Consider the following 19,115-nt stretch of genomic DNA (forward strand, 5'->3'; position numbering starts at 1 on the left):
AAATGACTATGCATCGGACTCTAAGAATACCTACCTAAAATTGTCAGCGGGTTACTTGTAGGAGTCATTGATATATTTAGAAAATAAATGGAAAGACCACGGCCCACACAAGGGCTCTAGCCCGGGGGCCCAGCGTGGCAGGTCGACCAGTTAAATTTGATAAACATACATACCCAATATGGTGAAGGGTCACACGTTACTTGGCTATCACAAAAGGGGTCACGATCAGTACATATGATGCCGAGTGCCGACAATTATTCAAATGGATTTATTTAAAATTACTAAAAAACACTAAACATTTATGGAGTACCCTTTATTTTACACAGAACCCTAGAGTTCTGTAGAATACCATTTGGGGAACACTGCTGCAGAACATTACACTGCCCTTAACGATAGATTGGGATGCTTATCGTGGCCTGGGGGCCCCCTTTAGGATGTGGGGCCATGGGAAAGACATATATAATGAAATTATTTTTGTTTTGTAGACACGACGAGGCCGAAACGAGAGTATGAAGTAGACGGTAGAGATTATCATTTTGTCAGTAGCAGAGAACAGATGGAACGGGATATACAGAATCATTTGTTCATTGAGGCCGGACAGTATAACGAGAATCTATACGGCACGTCTGTTGCCTCTGTCAAACAAGTTGCAGAAAAGGTAAGCAAAGTGATGTTTTTATACAAACACATTAAATTTATTATTATGGATTGCACCATTTTGAAAAATCTCAGAAAAATACTATTAAAAGGATTCAGTGTGACTCAAAATCACTGTTTAGTGGAATGCTTGAAGCATTATATAAAGTCTCAGGGAATCCTTAACCATCGTGAGATGTATTGAAAAGGTCCAGAGGGACAATTTACAAAAGCAACATGTGAAACGGTGACATATCTAGGGAAAATGCTCCCCTTAATTAAGTTTATCTAAAATCTATGTGAATTTATTACCTACTTACATACCAAGAATTAAAGACCTTTATTCATTTTTGGCGACGCGGATGTTCTTTCTCAAAAGATGGTAGCACTGGCATGTAGCGTAGACTTCCCTCTCCAGAACGAGTGTCGTCTCACATCCAATTATGGTAATGTGATGAACCAGAGGAATGTTAGGAGGTGGTGTGCTGAGTTTTCGAGTGATAGAACGAGTGTTCATGAGAAGGAGGGGAGAGGAAGGGGGTCAGACAATCTCAAACCGGAAAATCATGGCAACCGTGTTTTGGGATCTTAAAAGGGCATTATTTTTGTCAATTTTTTTCTCATTCCAATGGGATATCCTGCTCATAGCGCCCCGAGTTATTTCCTTCTTTTTCTTCACCTGAAACAACATTTGGCTGAAAAACTACCGACGGGCGTGGACGAAACGATGAGAACATTTTTGAGGACGGCGGCGCCGGAGTTCTACAAAGGAATAAAGAACCTAGTGCCACGGCTCACCAAGTGCATCGATCGTAATGGCGACTATGTCGAAAAATAGTGGGGATATGTACATAAAATGTCATTTGCTTTTTTTGTAAAAATTAAACTTTCCAGATTTTTAAAATAATAAAGGTCTTCAATTCTTGGACAACCCTCGTATATAGGCACTCTTTAGTTTTAGTATTGATTCATTTGACTTATATTTTATATTTATATTGCAGGGTAAACATTGCATTCTGGATGTTAGCGGCAACGCCATCAAAAGGCTTCAAGTTGCTCAGCTCTATCCGATCGCTATATTCCTTAAACCAAAGAGTGTGGAGTCTGTCATGTACGTATACTGTTAATCTGGTAAAATTTTAATTAATTATTTATCACATTGGATCCTTTCCTTTTACTTGATATAATGTTTTAAATTGACAGGGAAATGAATAAACGAATGACGGAAGAGCAAGCTCGCAAGACTTATGAACGCGCTATAAAGATGGAGCAAGAATTTGCAGAATATTTCACTGGTAAATATGTTGATTGGTTCATTATTTTAATTGGATGACTTTTTTTAAAACCATATGGGGCGGCTACACAGGGAGAACGGGAAATGGATGTTGACCACTTGGTCTACCTATTAGATCCATACTCTGTTCCAAACACACATTGAAAAACGTCTGAATTTGCCAGACCCATGATTTGAACCCGGAACCCACAACATTATAGGCCTGATTTTTTTTATGTTTATTGATTTTTTGATTTCTATTCATATGCGATTTCACGGTTGTTATTGTAATAGATTGTTAGGTTATCACTGCGTGTTCTTCCTCATTTTTACCTTGAAGTTTTGAACTCGTTGCAGAGGCCATTCTCAAGAGATGTGTATATTCAAATTTTTTAAAAATATGTATTATCTGGGTGAACACAGGATCACTGATATACAATAATAAATTTGGTGTATCGTCTTCATATTAGAGAAATAGGTTTTGAGATGCATTTTCAATTTATTATAACTGACGTATTATTGAATTTTCAGCGGTGGTAACGGGCGACACTCCTGAGGACATCTACGGCAAAGTGAAAGAAGTGATCTCGTCAGAGAGCGGTCCCAGCATCTGGGTGCCGCAGCGCGAACCGCTGTGACCCCGCCCCTCGTGGACCCTGCCCATCCCATCACACCTCGGTCCACCCCGACACCCCACCACACTCTTCAAACACCATCCACATCATTGAATCTCACCCGCACCCCCGCCCTCTACCGTTCACTGCCCCCTTCCCCCGTCCCGGGAACCCGTGTGCCGGTCTAAGCGCCAACTGCACCTGGCAACATCGCGCACGTTAATGATGGCAATTTGCAATATTGTTGAAATTTCAATATTATCCGAGAGACATCTGTTGGAAACTCATTGTATTGTGTTAATATTTTAAGTTGGCTGCTTGTTCAATGCCGCCGTAATGATTTCACGGAAGATAATATCTGGTGTTGCTGTACTGCTCTGTATATAATTGATGATAAATATTATACTCTTGGGTCTTGTAGTCCGTAACGAGGACCGCAAAATATACCTAGACCTTTCGACCGAGTCACTAAATTGAATATACATCCATTTGAATGTTTTCAATGAAAATCCTCAATTTAAGAGGAAATATCTTGGCATAATATAATACGTTGTCTATTTATAATAATATTATAAAGGTAGCTAGAATCTTTATAGAGTTATGGAATCAATTCTATTTTATAGAGAGCTATTGGAATATTATATAGTGCGTTGTGTTACAGCACCGTTTAACATACATATTTTTTTATAATAACACTTGGAATAATAGAAACATTTAGTTTAGTTTGATGACTGTATTAAATTATTATCGGAATAAGATAATCCACTAGTTTAGAGTGAGAACATTGATATTTATTAACTATGGACGTTAAGAAATATCGTAACTGTTAAATATTGTGGAAGTTATATTATACGATGCCATTTTAAGTGTGTATTGGATTGGTGTCAATACTGCGAACGGTTCTTTAGAATATTTGTTGATAACTTAGCGGTCGAGTGACTTGCGTTTGTTATATCGATGACAATCCGATTGGCCGTGTTGCCAATTGCATTTCGAGCTTAACCGATTGTAGTGTACTCGGCACACTCCTGCCCTCTCCTTTGGTCAACTTACCTTTGGCTTGTTTGCGCGACAGGTCACCCGTTTTGATTGTAAATATTGTACCGACACATTGTTAATGCATTGAGTCTTTAGAAATTATAATCTTAAGCAAATTCTTACCCATATTTACTCGCATATAACGTTTTTCAATCGGTAACAGACTGACTGTGCTCATATACTTTATAATATTTATACTACTAGACTATGAAGGCTTCAAACTTAATTGGACAGTTTTATTATTTTGTGATTTTCAGTACGTCATGTTGTACAGAAAATATATATATCATATATTTTTTAATTTTCTTTTTTATTTTGTATAATGAAGAAGCAATCTTATGTTTTTTTTTTTAGTGATATGTTATTTATTTTTTTAGTAAGCGAGGCGTTTCAATATGTAATTCGATACTTGTAATAATGACCACCGCATTATCTCGCTGAAATAGCGTTTAGTTAAAATTATTGGATGTGGAGTGAGTATTTTTTGTTTGAAATTATTACGATGTAGGTTTGTATTTATTGTATAAAATTGATAATGATATTATCAAATTGTATGTAATATTTATAAAATAATAATTTAACCACACATATCTCTTACATACTCTTAATATGGCATTTTGGTAAACTTTGTACTTAAATAATTTTTCCTATGAACTCTTAAACGGAGAAGTGAACACTATTAAAAAAATTCTCAGTAGCAGTAGGCGTTGAAATCCTTTAGAATGTTTAAGATATTAATTAATAATCTCTCAACTTTTTTGAGTGTAAGAACACGTGAATTTTGTAGAATTTAAAAATACTGATATTAATTCATTCATATAAATGAGGTAAGGCTTTTTTCAGTAAATGACAGTTCCCAAACGGGGTCAACAATATTATATAATTTCCTGAATTTTTACTCTCAAATTAAAAGATAGTTCGATAGATTTTAACAGTGGATTTTGACAGGTTATATAAAAACAATAAATGTATAATTTGATGACCCTGGATGGGGACAACGCTTGATAGTACAGTTTATTAGATTTTTTTTTCTAAGGCCCCAAATATATATTTTGTAATATTAATGATTAGATGCCATCATTTTATTTGAGTTATATTTATTTTGGCATATCCGATAGTGTAATATATTAAAACAATTTATTATTTAAGTGTTAATAGTTAAATAATGAATAAAATAATGCACTTTCAAAAATATATTAATCACAGTTGTGAATAATACTTAAAATAATTTAGAAACACCGCTCGATTTCAGGCATTTTATTTTTGTATTCCTTGGAAGGTAGAGGTGTTCAATTTTGCCTGAAACTTATATGCGAGTAAATGTGTTTATATTATATTATCAATTGAGAATATTCATTATTGTCATTTTTAGACACAACCCTCTCGCCCTTTTAGCTTTATGACGAAGGTTAGGGCTTTGCCACACAAAACGTCGCACTAGTTTTCGTCTCGACAGAGATGCATACGCATACGGCTACTCAATATTACATACTTTTATCTTTGTGTTGCCAGTTACAAACGGAGACGTCTTGTGGCTCAGCCTCTTATCGATGAATCGTGTCGTCGAATCTATGAAATTTTAAAAATGTTTTAACTTTTAACATATTTTAGGAAGCATTCTGACAATTTATTCTATATTAGTTCCGTTTACATATATATATATGAAATTATATATATTAACATATTATGAGAAAATGCCTTCCCATTGTCATCGTGCTGTTTTAATTGCAATAAAATATAATGATAACTGAGAATGCTAAATGTTTTGACAATTAATTTAATTAAAACACTGTTGTGTTGTCAACTCTCATATTTATAAAACTGTTAAGGAAAAAGCAAATAAAAATGCTATGAAAGCCAATATAACTGATTTTTATTGTAACAATAACAACAACAACCTATTCTATTTACATTTTTATGAATTATCCCCTCCACAGAAAGTTTAGGGCCTTAACCCACTGATGCGACATGGCACGTGCGTCATGTCGTGTTATGTCTCCCGCCGTTAGAATTTGTGTGTATTTAAATGGTGCACAATTCACTGATGGGCATTGAATCGGGCTTAGAAAATCGCGCACGAAATGCGGCGTGTCGCGTCAGTGGGTTGTGGCCCTTAGAATTCAAAATGAAATATAATGTTTACATATCTCTGTATCCAGACAATTAGTCATGTAGTGAAATTTGCAAGTTATCACGTGACATTACAAAACATTAAACATTTAATTAACTATTTCTTTTATTCAAACGAATAATTCACAAGATTTAAGAATATATCATTCTGATTATTGAACATTATATTATTTAGAAGAACACTAACTGAGAGAGTATATCACAACCAATAGAAAAAACTTTTTTGAAAAAAGTAAGCCAACCGGTCGGGAATCGAACCCGGCATCTCCAACGGGTAAACGCCCCAAACTAGTCGCATTCAGCCATTATGCTACGGAAGACATACTAATGACGACAAATATTTAAGCTATTGGCTATTAAATACCTACCACTCAGCGCTCTTCGAAAGAGCGCTCTGCGCGACTAGTTTGGGGCGTTTACCCGTTGGAGATGCCGGGTTCGATTCCCGACCGGTTGGCTTACTTTTTTCAAAAAAGTTTTTTCTATTGGTTGTGATATACTCTCTCAGTTAGTGTTCTTCTAAATAATATAATGTTCATTAAACATTTAGTTTCACCCTCAAATAACATTAATAATACGGAGTGTTTCCTTTATAATTTTGAATAATTATTCTAGTTACACCAGTGGATTTTTCTTATTCATTCCTGAATAATGCAGGTACCATATCGCAAATGGAGAACTACAAGGTTCTAAGTGTTTGTTTTTGGCGAAACAAAAGTAACAATGAAGCAGCTTTATAATACTACTTCATTGTTGGACTTAGTTTAGAAACTTGTAATATTAGGCTCGCGATATAGTAGTGGCGAAGGGTGGAGGCAGGTTTACATAAATAGTACACACTGAATTGATGATCTTGTTGGTTAGTTTTTCAAAATTCCATTTAACCCTGTCTAACCAAAACATAATAATCCCTACAATATATTTAATATAATGGCATTAAATGATACATAATTTTAGATATTTTATAAATAGAAGAATATATTTTATCTATTATGGTTTGGGTAGGCAGGGTTTCATTGAATTTTAAAAACTAACCAATAACATCTGCAATTTGTATTCTTAGTTCAATAAAAACAAATAAAGCCTACCTCCATCCTTCGCCACTGCCATAAAGTAAACAATAAAAATGATTAAAAAATATCTTAGCATTGTAATGTATTACGTGCAGTCAGTTTTCTGTAAACCCTTCTGTGCATGCTAAAACTTAACGGTATACATTATTTCTTCCTCAACATTGATGAAAATATTTATATTTTTCTATAGATATTACGAAGTCTCTTCAATAAGAAAATCTTTAACTGACGAATGGTATGGTCCAGGTAATGTCGTCGTCAATTCTTTTCTGTTCAACCATTTGTACTGAGCCTCGTTCTTCACTTGTCCCGACAGGTGTCTTGCATAGTAAAAGAAAATCTGAAACAGAAAGACATACATATATTTAAAACGTATGCTTTGCCCTATTATGAGGTCATCTATACACTGAAACCGTACTGCGGTTTAGCATACTAAACTGTCTGGTTTGGATTCTATACGTCACATTTATGTATCTCAATTCCGTCATTTTTTATTTCCATGCCCTAACACTGGAGCATGACAGGGTAAGACTGTAAAAATATAGAAAAAAAAATACTTGGTATATATGGGAATCTTAGATTTCTAGTCATGAAAATATATTTTCACTAAGTTTGTAAGTGTTAGTGTATGTTGTAAACTGATACGATCAGATGCTTAAATACACTTTGTGAAAATATTTCCATGAACAGAAATCATAAGTTTAGTATGGCACACGGTTTTAAACCGCATACGGTTTCAGTCTACGGATGCCCTCTTATGAAGTTACATAATATTTATCATAAATACTTGGTTTATACCTGTCCTGATTCAGATTTCCCCCTGATTAGCGACGGGCAAGACATCGAGACCATCGACAACTTCAAATACTTGGGGGTTCATATCACAGGTGATGGGATTTTGTAAAGGTAGCTCGCTATCCGAATGGGAGTGGCTCGAGCACGATGCAGTGTCCGGCACTGTATTCGCTTAAAACCAAATGCCGCCTATTCAACAGTTGCATTCTGACGGTGCTGGTACCTTATTATTATGAATGGCTCAGAGCAACCATATATCTAGCTTCGAGAAAAGATGTTTGCGACGGATACTAGAATGACTTTAGGAGTAACAAGGTAGGAGAGCAAACCAAGCAGCCTCTCATCACGCTAAGAGTTAAGAGGCGACGTTAGACCTGGCTCGGCCACGTGCTGTGGACGCCAGAAGACGAATTTCAACCTGACTTGCATGTTCTTCAAGCCAACTGGATTCCGTCATCCTGGAAGGCCGATAAATGGTATCTAGCAGGATGTGAAACATGCTCTTAGATTATGTAATACTATATATTTCTTCCGCAAACACCCCTGTATATTGCCACCAATGCAAGCACTCGTATTTAGGCCAAGCCTAGCTAGCAATTCAGCGGTATGAAATGACTATATCGATACCTACATATAAGCCTGTAACTGCGTTTTTGGATATTTTGACTTAATTGCCCTTTATTAAATAATTTTAAAGATAATACAACAATAATAATCGAAAAAAACAAAAATTCCATCAATATTATATCAAATCAACTAAAAATTATGATTCCAGCATTATTAAAAATTAACGTGGTGTCATTAAAATTTTATTAAAATCGTTCCACTGAAAAGTACCATTTTGCAGATACGGACATAGGTTTATTAATTTTCATAACTAATAGCAGTCTTGACAATGGTGTGCACCGAATTAACTTCATTTCATTTGAGAATATTTTACCTTGGCTCCTGTTGACCCTGATTTATTGGTGTCTGGGTATTTGTGTTTATAAAATCCGCAAGGGGCGTTTCCATAAAATTGTGCAACAATATCATCACCACAGCTTTCTTTAAGAACCCTCTCTGCTGTCTGAAAACGGAAAATCGAAAAAATTTATAGTCAAATATATATATATATTTTTTTTTTTTCCGACCATGTCCGATCCTGATAGGATCATATGGGCCTCCACAGAGTGGAAGTTTGTATTGACAGATTTTGTTTTTTTTTTTTTTTATGAGAAATGGATGTCAGCCACTTGCTCAACCTATTAGGTCCATACTCTGACACACACAAATTGAAAAACAATATGTGTACTTGCCAGACCCAGGATTCGAACCTGGGACCCACGGCTTTATAGTCCAATGCTTATGCCGCGCGGCCACCGTGGGCGTCTATAAGATATAAGATATATAAGATCTCCATTATAATTTATTATGGTTGATTGAAGATTTTTAAAACAAAATAATGTGGCATTTGCTATTGTTCTGCAACCACGGTCTTAGCCACTGCAGTCATGACATCTGTAAATCGAACGCACACATGCATCTGGAATTCATTTCCATCATGTCATGCATTGAAATAAATGTGTTCAAATGAATTGAATTTTTATTTTAATATGTACCTAATTTTAATTAAATTTTGAATATTTCAGATGTAGATTGCGAGAAATAAAAACATAAATTGTACTGAAATGAAACGGGACTGCAGAAACTACATACAAATAGTGAGAATGTATTGTTAAAATGTATACGATATAGTTAGACTTAAATTATTATTATTATTAATCGACCATGTCCGATCCTAATAAGATCATATGGGCCCCCGGTAGAGGTTTGTATTAACAAATTTTGTTTTTACGAGAAATGGATGTCAACCACTTGATCAACCTATTAGGTCCATACTCTGACTCATACACAAATTGAAAAATAATATGTGTACTTGCCAGAACTTGGGACCCACAACGCTTAACGGCCCACATGCTCAGCGTGCGTAAAAATGAAGCTTTTATGCTATTTTTAAAGCATGATCCTGGACATTCCTTAAACGTTGTAGATAATCTATTTATATAATTTTGATGCCTTATTATCCTTTATATTTATTTTAAACATTTGATGACTGCATAAAGTATTTTTATTACATAAAATAGTGAAATATTTACAATAAAAAATTATATTGATAATCTCTGTGATCCCAAATTTGACAAGAATTAGGCATTTTATTTTTCAAAAAATGGGCAAGATTTACACATTTAAAGATACTGATTATAAGCTATGTCTTTGACCATTCAAATGTGATAAACATTCTACGAATAATGTTTGCTTTATAATAATTATTGACCTAAGAATAAGGTAGTATTTTTTTGAAATACGCCATTTCTATTGGCATTTCCCAGTAGCTAAGCTGCAACATACGGCCGTAGCCATAAATTGACAAACGATAAATGAAGTAGGGAGTAAGATCATGTTAACGCAGGTGTTTGAACATTAACCTAACCGTTTTTTTTTTTTTTTTTTTTTAAACGGTACATGTATGCAGTCATCAAATGTTTAAAATAAATATAAAGAATAAGGTTTCAAAATTATGTAAATAGATTATCTACTACGTTTAAGGAATGTACAGGATCATGCTTTGAAAATAGCATAAAAACTCCATTTTGACGTACGCTGAGCATATCCCCCCTTAAGCCGCACGGCCATCGTGACTGGGTAAATACCAGTGGCGGCTCGTCCATATGCACTGCGTAACTGCAGCACTTCCAAGCAAATTGAGAAAAATGTAATATTATAATATAGATATTATATGAAAATATCAATATTATTTAAGGGTGTTAAGCTCGCCCGTGCACCGATACATCCAATAATTATCATACACCGCGATACTAATATCAGAAAAGTGACACATCACGTATGCAGTACCATTTTCGATGGAATATGCTCAATGGGCGAAAGGAGGGGCGCGAGGAGCGGGGCTCGCAGCTAGGAGCTAGTCTGGTACTGCCACTCTGACAGTATTTTTTAATGTTTAATTTTAATAATTTTGATGTTAATAGTAAAATATAATCCGAATAAACATTTATTTTTAATCAACCGCAGCACCCCCAGATATAATATCCACGAGCCACCACTGGTAAATACTGAATATTATCATGCTTGTTTTTTTTATTGTAAAGACAATGGACAAAAATTAGCTGACTTTCAATACTGGTGTTATTATAATTGAAGATGGAATTCATTGTTAAATTGAATAAACTATTTACCTGGCGAAGAGTTTCACCATCGTTGTGCTTTCCTTGGGGCAGTGAATATTTTTTGTCAGCTCCAATTTGGTTTTCTGTCAATAAAACCAGATGGGATTGCAGGTTTCTTTCTAACGATTTTTGATCATTCTTTTTATCGGCTTCTAAAAGAATATTAAAACTTATAGGTTATCATGCAAATATTGTAGAATATACCTACCTTTAAATCAAATATGTATAAAAAAGTAAATAGTAAATTAGCAAGTTCGCTCCTGAGCAAAGCACATTAACAGAGTTTATTCAAGGAACGGTTGTTAGCCATTCACCCAACCCACTGGGTTTTGGCGCTGAATCAAACCCGAGACCGACAACAACAAAACATGTATATACCTGTCTCTACAGATGCCGGCTTGAAATTTGCGATCTCTTCAGAACTAGCATCCTCAAAGTCCTGGGCTGTAATCTTACTGATTGCGTCCAAGTCCACATCTTTCGAGTCTTCTTTCAACAATTGCATGGCCAGTCTGAACAAATATTTCACCGTCTTTATTTTTCAATTAAATTTATATATTAAGGATATTATCATGGGCATAAACAAAGTATTCATTTACGATCAAAATATCGTGTTTATATTAAAAAATCGTTGTTAATCCTTTGAACTCGGACGGCACGCCTGTTGTGTTAAGTGGCCATTAGATATAATTAGCATGTTATTTAAATGTGGTAATTAAATGCTTCGCGGTGAAGAAGTTAAAACTCACTAAATGACATTGTGGAAAAAAACAGAATTCACATGTCATTATCAGCATGAGTTTGGCTAGTTGTGTATCTGCAAATTATATCCTATATACCTACATATCGTGTGGTTGCTGCCAAAAGTTGGTAATTTTATTTATTAATAAACAAACAATAAGTCTGTTCGAAAAACTAAGAATTTGTATTAATTTAAAATAGTTACTGATTTAAGAACAAAATATTCTTGGGTGGTGTAAGTTATAAAGTACTTGTTGAGTTTTATCTGAATGAAAAATATATTTTCTTACGAAATCATACAGTAACACCCTTCTAGAGTCACTATATTGATTATAATAAATACAACTTTACATAGAAGATGACACGGCGTATAATTAAATTATAACAAATTTTGTTACTTGGCGAATAGATATCACTAGAATCATGGCAATTAAAAAAAATGGAAGTAAATATCTTAAAATACATATGCTCAGAGATAAAAATTACAGATTTCCCAATAATTCAGATAACATTTTTAGGTAATTTTATAGTACTCCATATAACTTTAGTGATTGGGGTCTTTTGAGACCAAAAAATGGGTCTGAAATGAACCATGAAAATTGAATAATATGACATTGTTAAATAGAATTTCACACTTACAAGTCGTTTTCATGTCTGATTTCGTGGTCCGATTTCATGCTGTTTTCAACTTCTAGCTTTAATAAATGATTCATGTATTTTTCTTGGATAGGTGTTAGCTTTGGTGTTACCAAAGGAAGTCTTTCTAAACAAACCGCAGCTACAATATCCCATTTTGTTGCTTGAGAAGATAATCCTGCAATTAAAAACAAAAATGAAAATTAATAGTATATTTCAAGGAGTTAAATACTAAATGTAAAGTATCATCGAAATACAATCTATACTATATTCATTTGTTTAAATCCAGTAACAATGGAAAATGACCGTAGAAGTACGTATTTTTAGGTTAAGTGTTATTTTTAAATCGAGAGGCTTCAATTAAAAACTCAACTAACCTCTAAAACTTATGTAAGATTTAATATGATTTAAAGATGTTAAACAAATTCGAGGCAGCATATTGTCAATTATAAATATAACAATTATTAAAAAAAAATCTTTTTCAATGAATGACAGCTGATCGCCGAAGAAAGTATATTAGTCTATGGCTGAAGCCAGTGTTGCCATCTTTTCAAAGTGGAATTATAGTACAGATCCTCCAAAATTATAGTATTTGGGGAAAACATAAAGTACGCGTTGTCATCTGGTGAAAATGTATAGGTTTTTTGTTTCTCAGAAAAAAAATAACAGAGAATTTGAAAAACTATAATGCCAGCGCTCCATTGGCGAGCCAAAAGTCCGACGACAATAAGTCTTCAGATTTTTCTACGTTCTGCTACTGGCCAACAGACGTTCAACGAAACGAGTATATAATTAATTTGACGAGTAAAACAGTCGACTTTGACAGCATAGATAATATACGTATATCTGACAGTTAAATCGTGATGGCGTTAAATGATACCGACGTTTTATGTTTTTTGGGTTATTGGGTGGCAGATAATGTAATAACGAAGCAAAGGGTACACAAATACTGGGTGAAACATTGGATAAGGAAACGAACGACATTATCCCACACAAATTTAATACGAGAATTGCGTTTGCAACCGAGCGATTTCCGCAATTATTTGCGAATGTCGGAGGATGTATACACAGAACTGTATAATTTGGTCTCCCCATTTATTAAAAAAAAAAATACTATGATGAGGGAAGCTATTTCTCCTCATGATAGATTATGTGCAACCCTGCGATTTTTGGCTGCCGGCGGAACATTCACTGACTTGCATTATAGAACTGCGATTGGAAGACAAACTCTGGGCAAGATAATTCCCGAAACTTGCCAAGTCATCATTGACGTTTTGAAAGGAGAATATTTCAAGGTGTGTATTATATTATACGTCATCTAATAAAGTTGGGCAAATTTACAAATATATCATTAACAAGTAGACATTGGTTGGTCTTATAAAGTGAACGTTTAGTGGATTGTTTTACCTATATAAATCATAGACGGCAACATCATAAGAATGGCAGACAAGATGCATTTGAGATAGGTATATATATAGTCACAAATAAGGCCATCGTTGACATGCTAAATATTCAATAGACCATTAGAATGCTGTACCTAGCCAGGACTCTCCATATAGGCTGTAAGCAAGCTGCTTAATTATTCCTGTTGAATGTATTGTAATACTAGTCATATTCTTCGAAAAGCAAGCATGGAATTTGATTTCTAAATGAGGCCACATAATAATATAGGTTTGCTAACATAGCTCAAATACTTACCATTTGTTGTATCGCTTAAGCTAAGGTTTATAGGCATAAAAACAAACAAAAAAACAAATATTTTTACAAGATATTTATTCATACAAAAAACATTAATTTATTATACCGGCTTTTGTACATTTTTGCTTAATATACGATAAACTGGTTGAGTATGAACAGTAGTTGCTGGCATTATTTTGTCACTTTGTCCCATAAAGGCAACTTCATGCATCAGCTTCTCGGCCAGCAATCTTTGTCCCTGTGACATCGATCGTAGTTTCATGGCCATCATTTTGCCAAAAACATCAAATTCATCTTCAGTCTTGCTTAGTTTGTCGGTGATTAATTCTAACACTTTGTTGGCGCTATCATTCGATTTTTTTCGTTTGAACGATGGGGGTTCTGGTGCTCTATTGAGATTCGACCTTGGAGTAGTCGACAACGTGGATGTTGAAGGCGAATATTCTATCTGTAAATAAAATGTTGATTATTTTTTGTTGCAGTTCCCTGATACGCACGAAGAAATGGAGACGATTGCAGAAGAATTTAATAGTAAATGGCAATTTCCAAATTGCCTGGGCGCAGTTGATGGGAAACACATTGCAATCGTGCCACCTGCAGGCGCCGGCTCCCACTTTTATAATTACAAACATTTCCACAGCATTGTTTTGATGGCGATTGCAAATGCTAATTATGAATTTATTTATGTTGATGTTGGAACAAATGGACGTATTTCTGATGGAGGCGTACTGAGAAAATCTGATTTTTTCATACGTTTAGACGAAGGCAGATTAAAAATACCTGCACCAAAAAAACCTACTGCTAATTCTGATACACTGCCATTTGTTTATATTGGCGATGAAGCCTTTGCATTACGTAACGATTTCATAAAGCCGTATTCACAAAGGCAATTGAATCACAGTAAAAGAATATATAATTATCGGACATGCAGAGCCAGGCGAATTATAGAAAATGTTTTTGGCATTTTAGCTGCTAGATTCCGCATTTTTCAAGCTCCAATAAACATGAAAATTGAAAATATCAATACAGTTGTATTAACTTGCTGTGTGCTGCACAACTTTCTTCGTCGCAAATCAACACATACTTATACTCCTTCTCATGACCTTGATAGGGAAAATCCTGGGACAGGTTTAATAGAGCTCGGACTGAGGTCACAGGACACCTTAGCGCCTTTGGAAGCAACGACTAATCGGAACTCGACTGCCAATGCTAAGAAAGCGCGAGGAGATTTCGAAAAATATTTTAATACTACCGGGGCTGTCACATGGCAAGAAAGTATGATAAGCAATAGATAAATTAAACCAATGTAACAATTTAGTTAAAATGTTTTACCTCAATACAATCTTCGTTGTTTAACGAGTTGGAGTAACTCTCATCAGGAGACATGTTTTCCAAATCGTCCACCATGCTGGATATTGAGCTCGATTCTGTAAAACAAAATGTAAATTGTTAAAATACAACATAATACTCAAACTTGTTTTTTATTATCTCTCCCCTAAGTACCCATTCCTTCATACGGTTAATATTGATATTGGTATAATTGGTGTAATCCAGTATATCGGGTATTTTCAAAATGTGTTTTCCGCTGTATTCCTCATAACCAAACTGTACCATTAATTTTGATTGATGATTGACGATTTATTGATTGTCTCTGAAGGAACCTAACTCGAGCGATTTTTGATTTTATGATCATTTCTTTTCTTCTTCTTTCGACCATGTCCGATCATAATATGGACCTCCACGGAGTGGAGGTTTGTATTGACAGATTTTGTTTTTACGAGAAATGGATGTCAGCCACTTGCTCAACATATTAGGTCCATACTCTGACTCATACACAAATTGAAATTCAATGTGTACTTGTCAGACCCAGGATTTGAACCTGGGACCCGACCACGACTCAATAAGCCGCGCTTCCACCGCCATGATCGTACCTATATATTATTATTTCTTACCTACCTCAGCAAAGAATAAATAATTTTATTGTGACTAGAAATGATTCATAGCTGTATGTTTTAATTGCTTAATAGTAGCTAATCTAATGCGATGTCACTTTCAGAGCTAGGTACGACAATTTCATAATCTGCACGTGTATAATAAATAGCTTTAAAGCATTCCTACGTACCTTCCATTTGGTCGTTCAAGAACTCCAAATTTTTATAGTACCACAGTTTGGGTAGATAAACTGCGTCTGTGCCGGCTCCGCTTCGATATGATGTCCTTACTTTATTTCTCTCCTTTCTGTAACCCGACCTCAATGTCTGTATTTTCTTTTTAACATCGTCGACCCTTGCCTGCGGCTCCACCTTGATTAAAATCTCCAAAAGTTCCGCATACGCCAAGGACTTGGCATCACGATTCTTGTATAGTGGGCTGGTCGTCTTCCACAACGATGGGTTGTCTTTAAAACAACTAATAAAATCTTCCAAGAAACTTTTCGAATGCACTCGTAGATCTACCATTGTTGTTATCGATGTGAGATGTCCGAACACTTTGAATGACAGTAAAATAATGATGGCGCTGTCGTCCGTCGGCATAGATATAAATAATGTGACGGTAAAGCGTGGTGAACGTACGAATTTCAGCGGCTCGGCGAGTAAAATATCAAACATGTTTGAAATCCAACGAGCCTGGTCTGCGGATTAAAAAGTCCGCAGACCTGGGGTGCTCCACGCGAAAAAAAAGTCCGAAGACTCTAAATCGTCTGACTTGCGTGCCAATGGAGCGCCGGCATAACCTCTTGCGTCCTGAGGTACACATATGTGGACGTTATTTAAATATTTTTAGCAATGATTTGAATGGATACTTGAACCGCATTTGACTACAGTGGTATAGATAGTATATTTTTCTACCACTAGAGCAAAACACTAGCCTATGTAGTTTTAAAATAAATTGTTATTTTGACTTTGAAGTTATGGATATTTGCACAAGACAAAAATGGCGGCTAAAAAGTCAACTCTGACAAGTAAGTGCTTTTAATTAAATATTAATATTTATTTCTATTAAAAACCAATGATGTATTTACTTTCACAATGAATCATAGTAATATTCCGTATACTTTAAATTATTTTTACACTTTAGTAAAATATTATAATCATAGTTTCAAAATTCGGTACACACATGTGTAACCCAGGTCTAGAGTGATATATTTTGACATTAGTATATCTGATTTATTGAGGTTATGTTTTTTGTTTACATTTAGACGAATCCTTGAATAGCCAGCATATTGGTGATATTTTGAATGATAATGATGTCGAAGTTGGTGGAGGATATAACCCTGACGATAGTAATGATGTTCACATTCATGTCCTGGGGCCAGATGATGACTTTATCCTGGAGAAGCAGTGAACTTGACCCACTGCTAGAGGCTGAGATACATCCTCTAAAATCACAATCCAGGATCCTATCCTGGCTTATGAAACCATAAGGTATCAATGCTCATATTATATTAATTTATCATTTAGTCACAAATATCAAACTTATCATTTTATTAGGCAAGTGCATGCACTGCCAAAAATCAATTAAGTAGGTACCAATTAAATTGATACAGTTTGAAAGGGCTTTGTGATCTCCATATTGAGGATTCCATGGACAGAATAATTAATATACTTAATATGCCTAGTGATTAATACTATTGGCCATTAGTATTTATGTTCCTGGTGTTGAGTACTTAATAAATAGGAATAAATGTATCGATTAATTCATAGTATTGTATTTTCTATTGTTTCAGTACGCTGAGCCTAATCAGACGAATGATGCTGAGCTGAAGAGTTCAGTTCATGGCCATATATGGTTTATTGGGTGCTGGACTCCAATTGCTCTATAAATTATTCTCCTTGTGGGAAAGTGAATCCTACCTATCTGATGAAGATACGATACAATCTCAATGCTAGCGCTGTGATGTTACTTTGGCTTCCTAACAACTGCCCTTGTACGTCTACACATATGACTTTTTTACCAGCTTCAACCTCACCGATTCGTTATTTCAGGCCAATACGTGTTATGATTCAAAGAAGACGAAGAACGATATGCATCACTCAGTCAGCTGTTGTAAAATACTGATTACAAGTCGATAAGCCGCATTAATCTTCACAGTGGTGTGTTTGCTTTCACAGGACATCAAGCATGTAAACTGTGAGGATCTTTGACCACTGTGGACATGGACTTGTTGGACATGGACATGAAATTGTTTGCTCATTGTACATGCAAACTTATAGACAAGAAAATATTCACTGTGATTGGAATACTTCATAGTCATGGAAAATCAGACTTGCAAACCCTACGATTTGGTATGAAAGTCATTTAGCCATCATTATCATCATCGATACAAGGTCATCCAAGAAACTCTTCACCATTAGCTTCCATAACACACCGAGTAAACACAGATCTACTTCTAAAGCAAAGAATGGTTGTCCCTAAACCTATTCCCTGAAGTGCCCTAATTAATGTGGGTTTTAGGGTTTTGACCGTTATTGTACTATATTTTTAATCTAAATAAATATAATTATCCAATCACCATTATATTATTATGATTATTGTATTATTTTTCTAATAAAATTGTATCATTATATGGATATCACATTGTTTTTCTTTCATTTCATTGTTTGTACTGTATCCAATATTGTACTCTGTTGTGACCTGAGATGCACTCACGTGCACGTAGTGGATTTTAGTTAATATATAGTAAAAAAAATATTTTTAATTTTTTTTTGTGATCTTAATAATATTTATTGAACAGAAAAATGCACAAATATTTTTTCTCGTGACTGGTTCTATCTCGGGTCTCAAGAGGATAAGACCGACCAAAAATACTCACCAAAAAATTCAAGAAATTTAATTTTTTCTTCGTTTTTCGAGCAATTTTTTCCCAAGTCCTGCAAATCTGCTTATATTGCAAAATTGTAGTACTTTGCACCAATTTATCGTACGTAAATATCGAATTTTTAGTACTTTTTACATATTTTTTCCGATATTTAAAATTATAGTATTTTGGGTATACCTGTTTTATATCGTAAATAGTACGCAGACCAAAATTATAGTACGGTTGGCAACACTGGCTGAAGCAGTGTTGCCATCTTTTCAAAGTAGAATTATAGTACAGAGCCTCCAAAATTATAGTATTTGGGGAAAAAATATAGTACCCGTTGTCATCTGTTGAAAATGTATAAGGTTTTTTTGTTTTTAAGAAAAAAAAATAACGAAGAATTTGAGAAACTCCGAGACCCCTTTTTATCAAGGTACTTATTCGGACCAAAAA

General features: G+C 34.7%; 3 protein-coding genes across 23 annotated transcripts in view; 1 reads left to right on the forward strand and 2 right to left on the reverse strand.

The window, feature by feature from the left end:
* The window catches only part of dlg1 (MAGUK family member discs large 1), a 219,045-nt gene extending 213,159 nt beyond the window's left edge, over positions 1-5,886 (forward strand). For 17 of the 21 annotated variants that reach the window (XM_085958654.1, XM_085958551.1, XM_085958666.1 and 14 more), the window contains 4 exons: positions 486-658; positions 1,638-1,747; positions 1,840-1,931; positions 2,441-5,885. In XM_085958654.1, coding sequence (XP_085814780.1) covers positions 486-658; positions 1,638-1,747; positions 1,840-1,931; positions 2,441-2,547 — 482 coding nt within the window. In that variant the 3' untranslated portion in view covers positions 2,548-5,885. Of the gene's footprint in view, positions 1-485; positions 659-1,637; positions 1,748-1,839; positions 1,932-2,440 lie in introns of all 21 variants that reach the window. The other 4 variants (XM_085958518.1, XM_085958526.1, XM_085958534.1 and 1 more) reach the window with 1 other exon arrangement.
* A 323-nt stretch (positions 5,887-6,209) lies between these two features.
* mRpL46 (mitochondrial ribosomal protein L46) lies at positions 6,210-12,683 on the reverse strand. The gene is made up of 6 exons (XM_085958687.1): positions 12,541-12,683; positions 12,167-12,341; positions 11,165-11,298; positions 10,796-10,938; positions 8,500-8,628; positions 6,210-7,104 (listed from the first exon to the last, which is right to left on the reverse strand). Exons 1-6 carry the CDS (start codon positions 12,599-12,601, stop codon positions 6,958-6,960), a joined length of 789 nt encoding a protein of 262 aa, XP_085814813.1. The 5' UTR covers positions 12,602-12,683; the 3' UTR covers positions 6,210-6,957.
* Positions 12,684-13,926: 1,243 nt separating this feature from the next.
* Positions 13,927-16,561, reverse strand: LOC147078323 (uncharacterized). The gene is made up of 3 exons (XM_085958680.1): positions 15,984-16,561; positions 15,194-15,288; positions 13,927-14,309 (listed from the first exon to the last, which is right to left on the reverse strand). Exons 1-3 carry the CDS (start codon positions 16,468-16,470, stop codon positions 13,962-13,964), a joined length of 930 nt encoding a protein of 309 aa, XP_085814806.1. The 5' UTR covers positions 16,471-16,561; the 3' UTR covers positions 13,927-13,961.
* Between the last annotated feature and the right edge of the window lie 2,554 nt (positions 16,562-19,115).

The sequence above is a fragment of the Rhyacophila brunnea genome, unplaced genomic scaffold, assembly GCF_057557595.1.
Source record: "Rhyacophila brunnea isolate RB1 unplaced genomic scaffold, BYU_Rbru_1.0 scaffold_11, whole genome shotgun sequence".
Taxonomy (NCBI): Eukaryota; Metazoa; Arthropoda; class Insecta; order Trichoptera; family Rhyacophilidae; genus Rhyacophila; species Rhyacophila brunnea.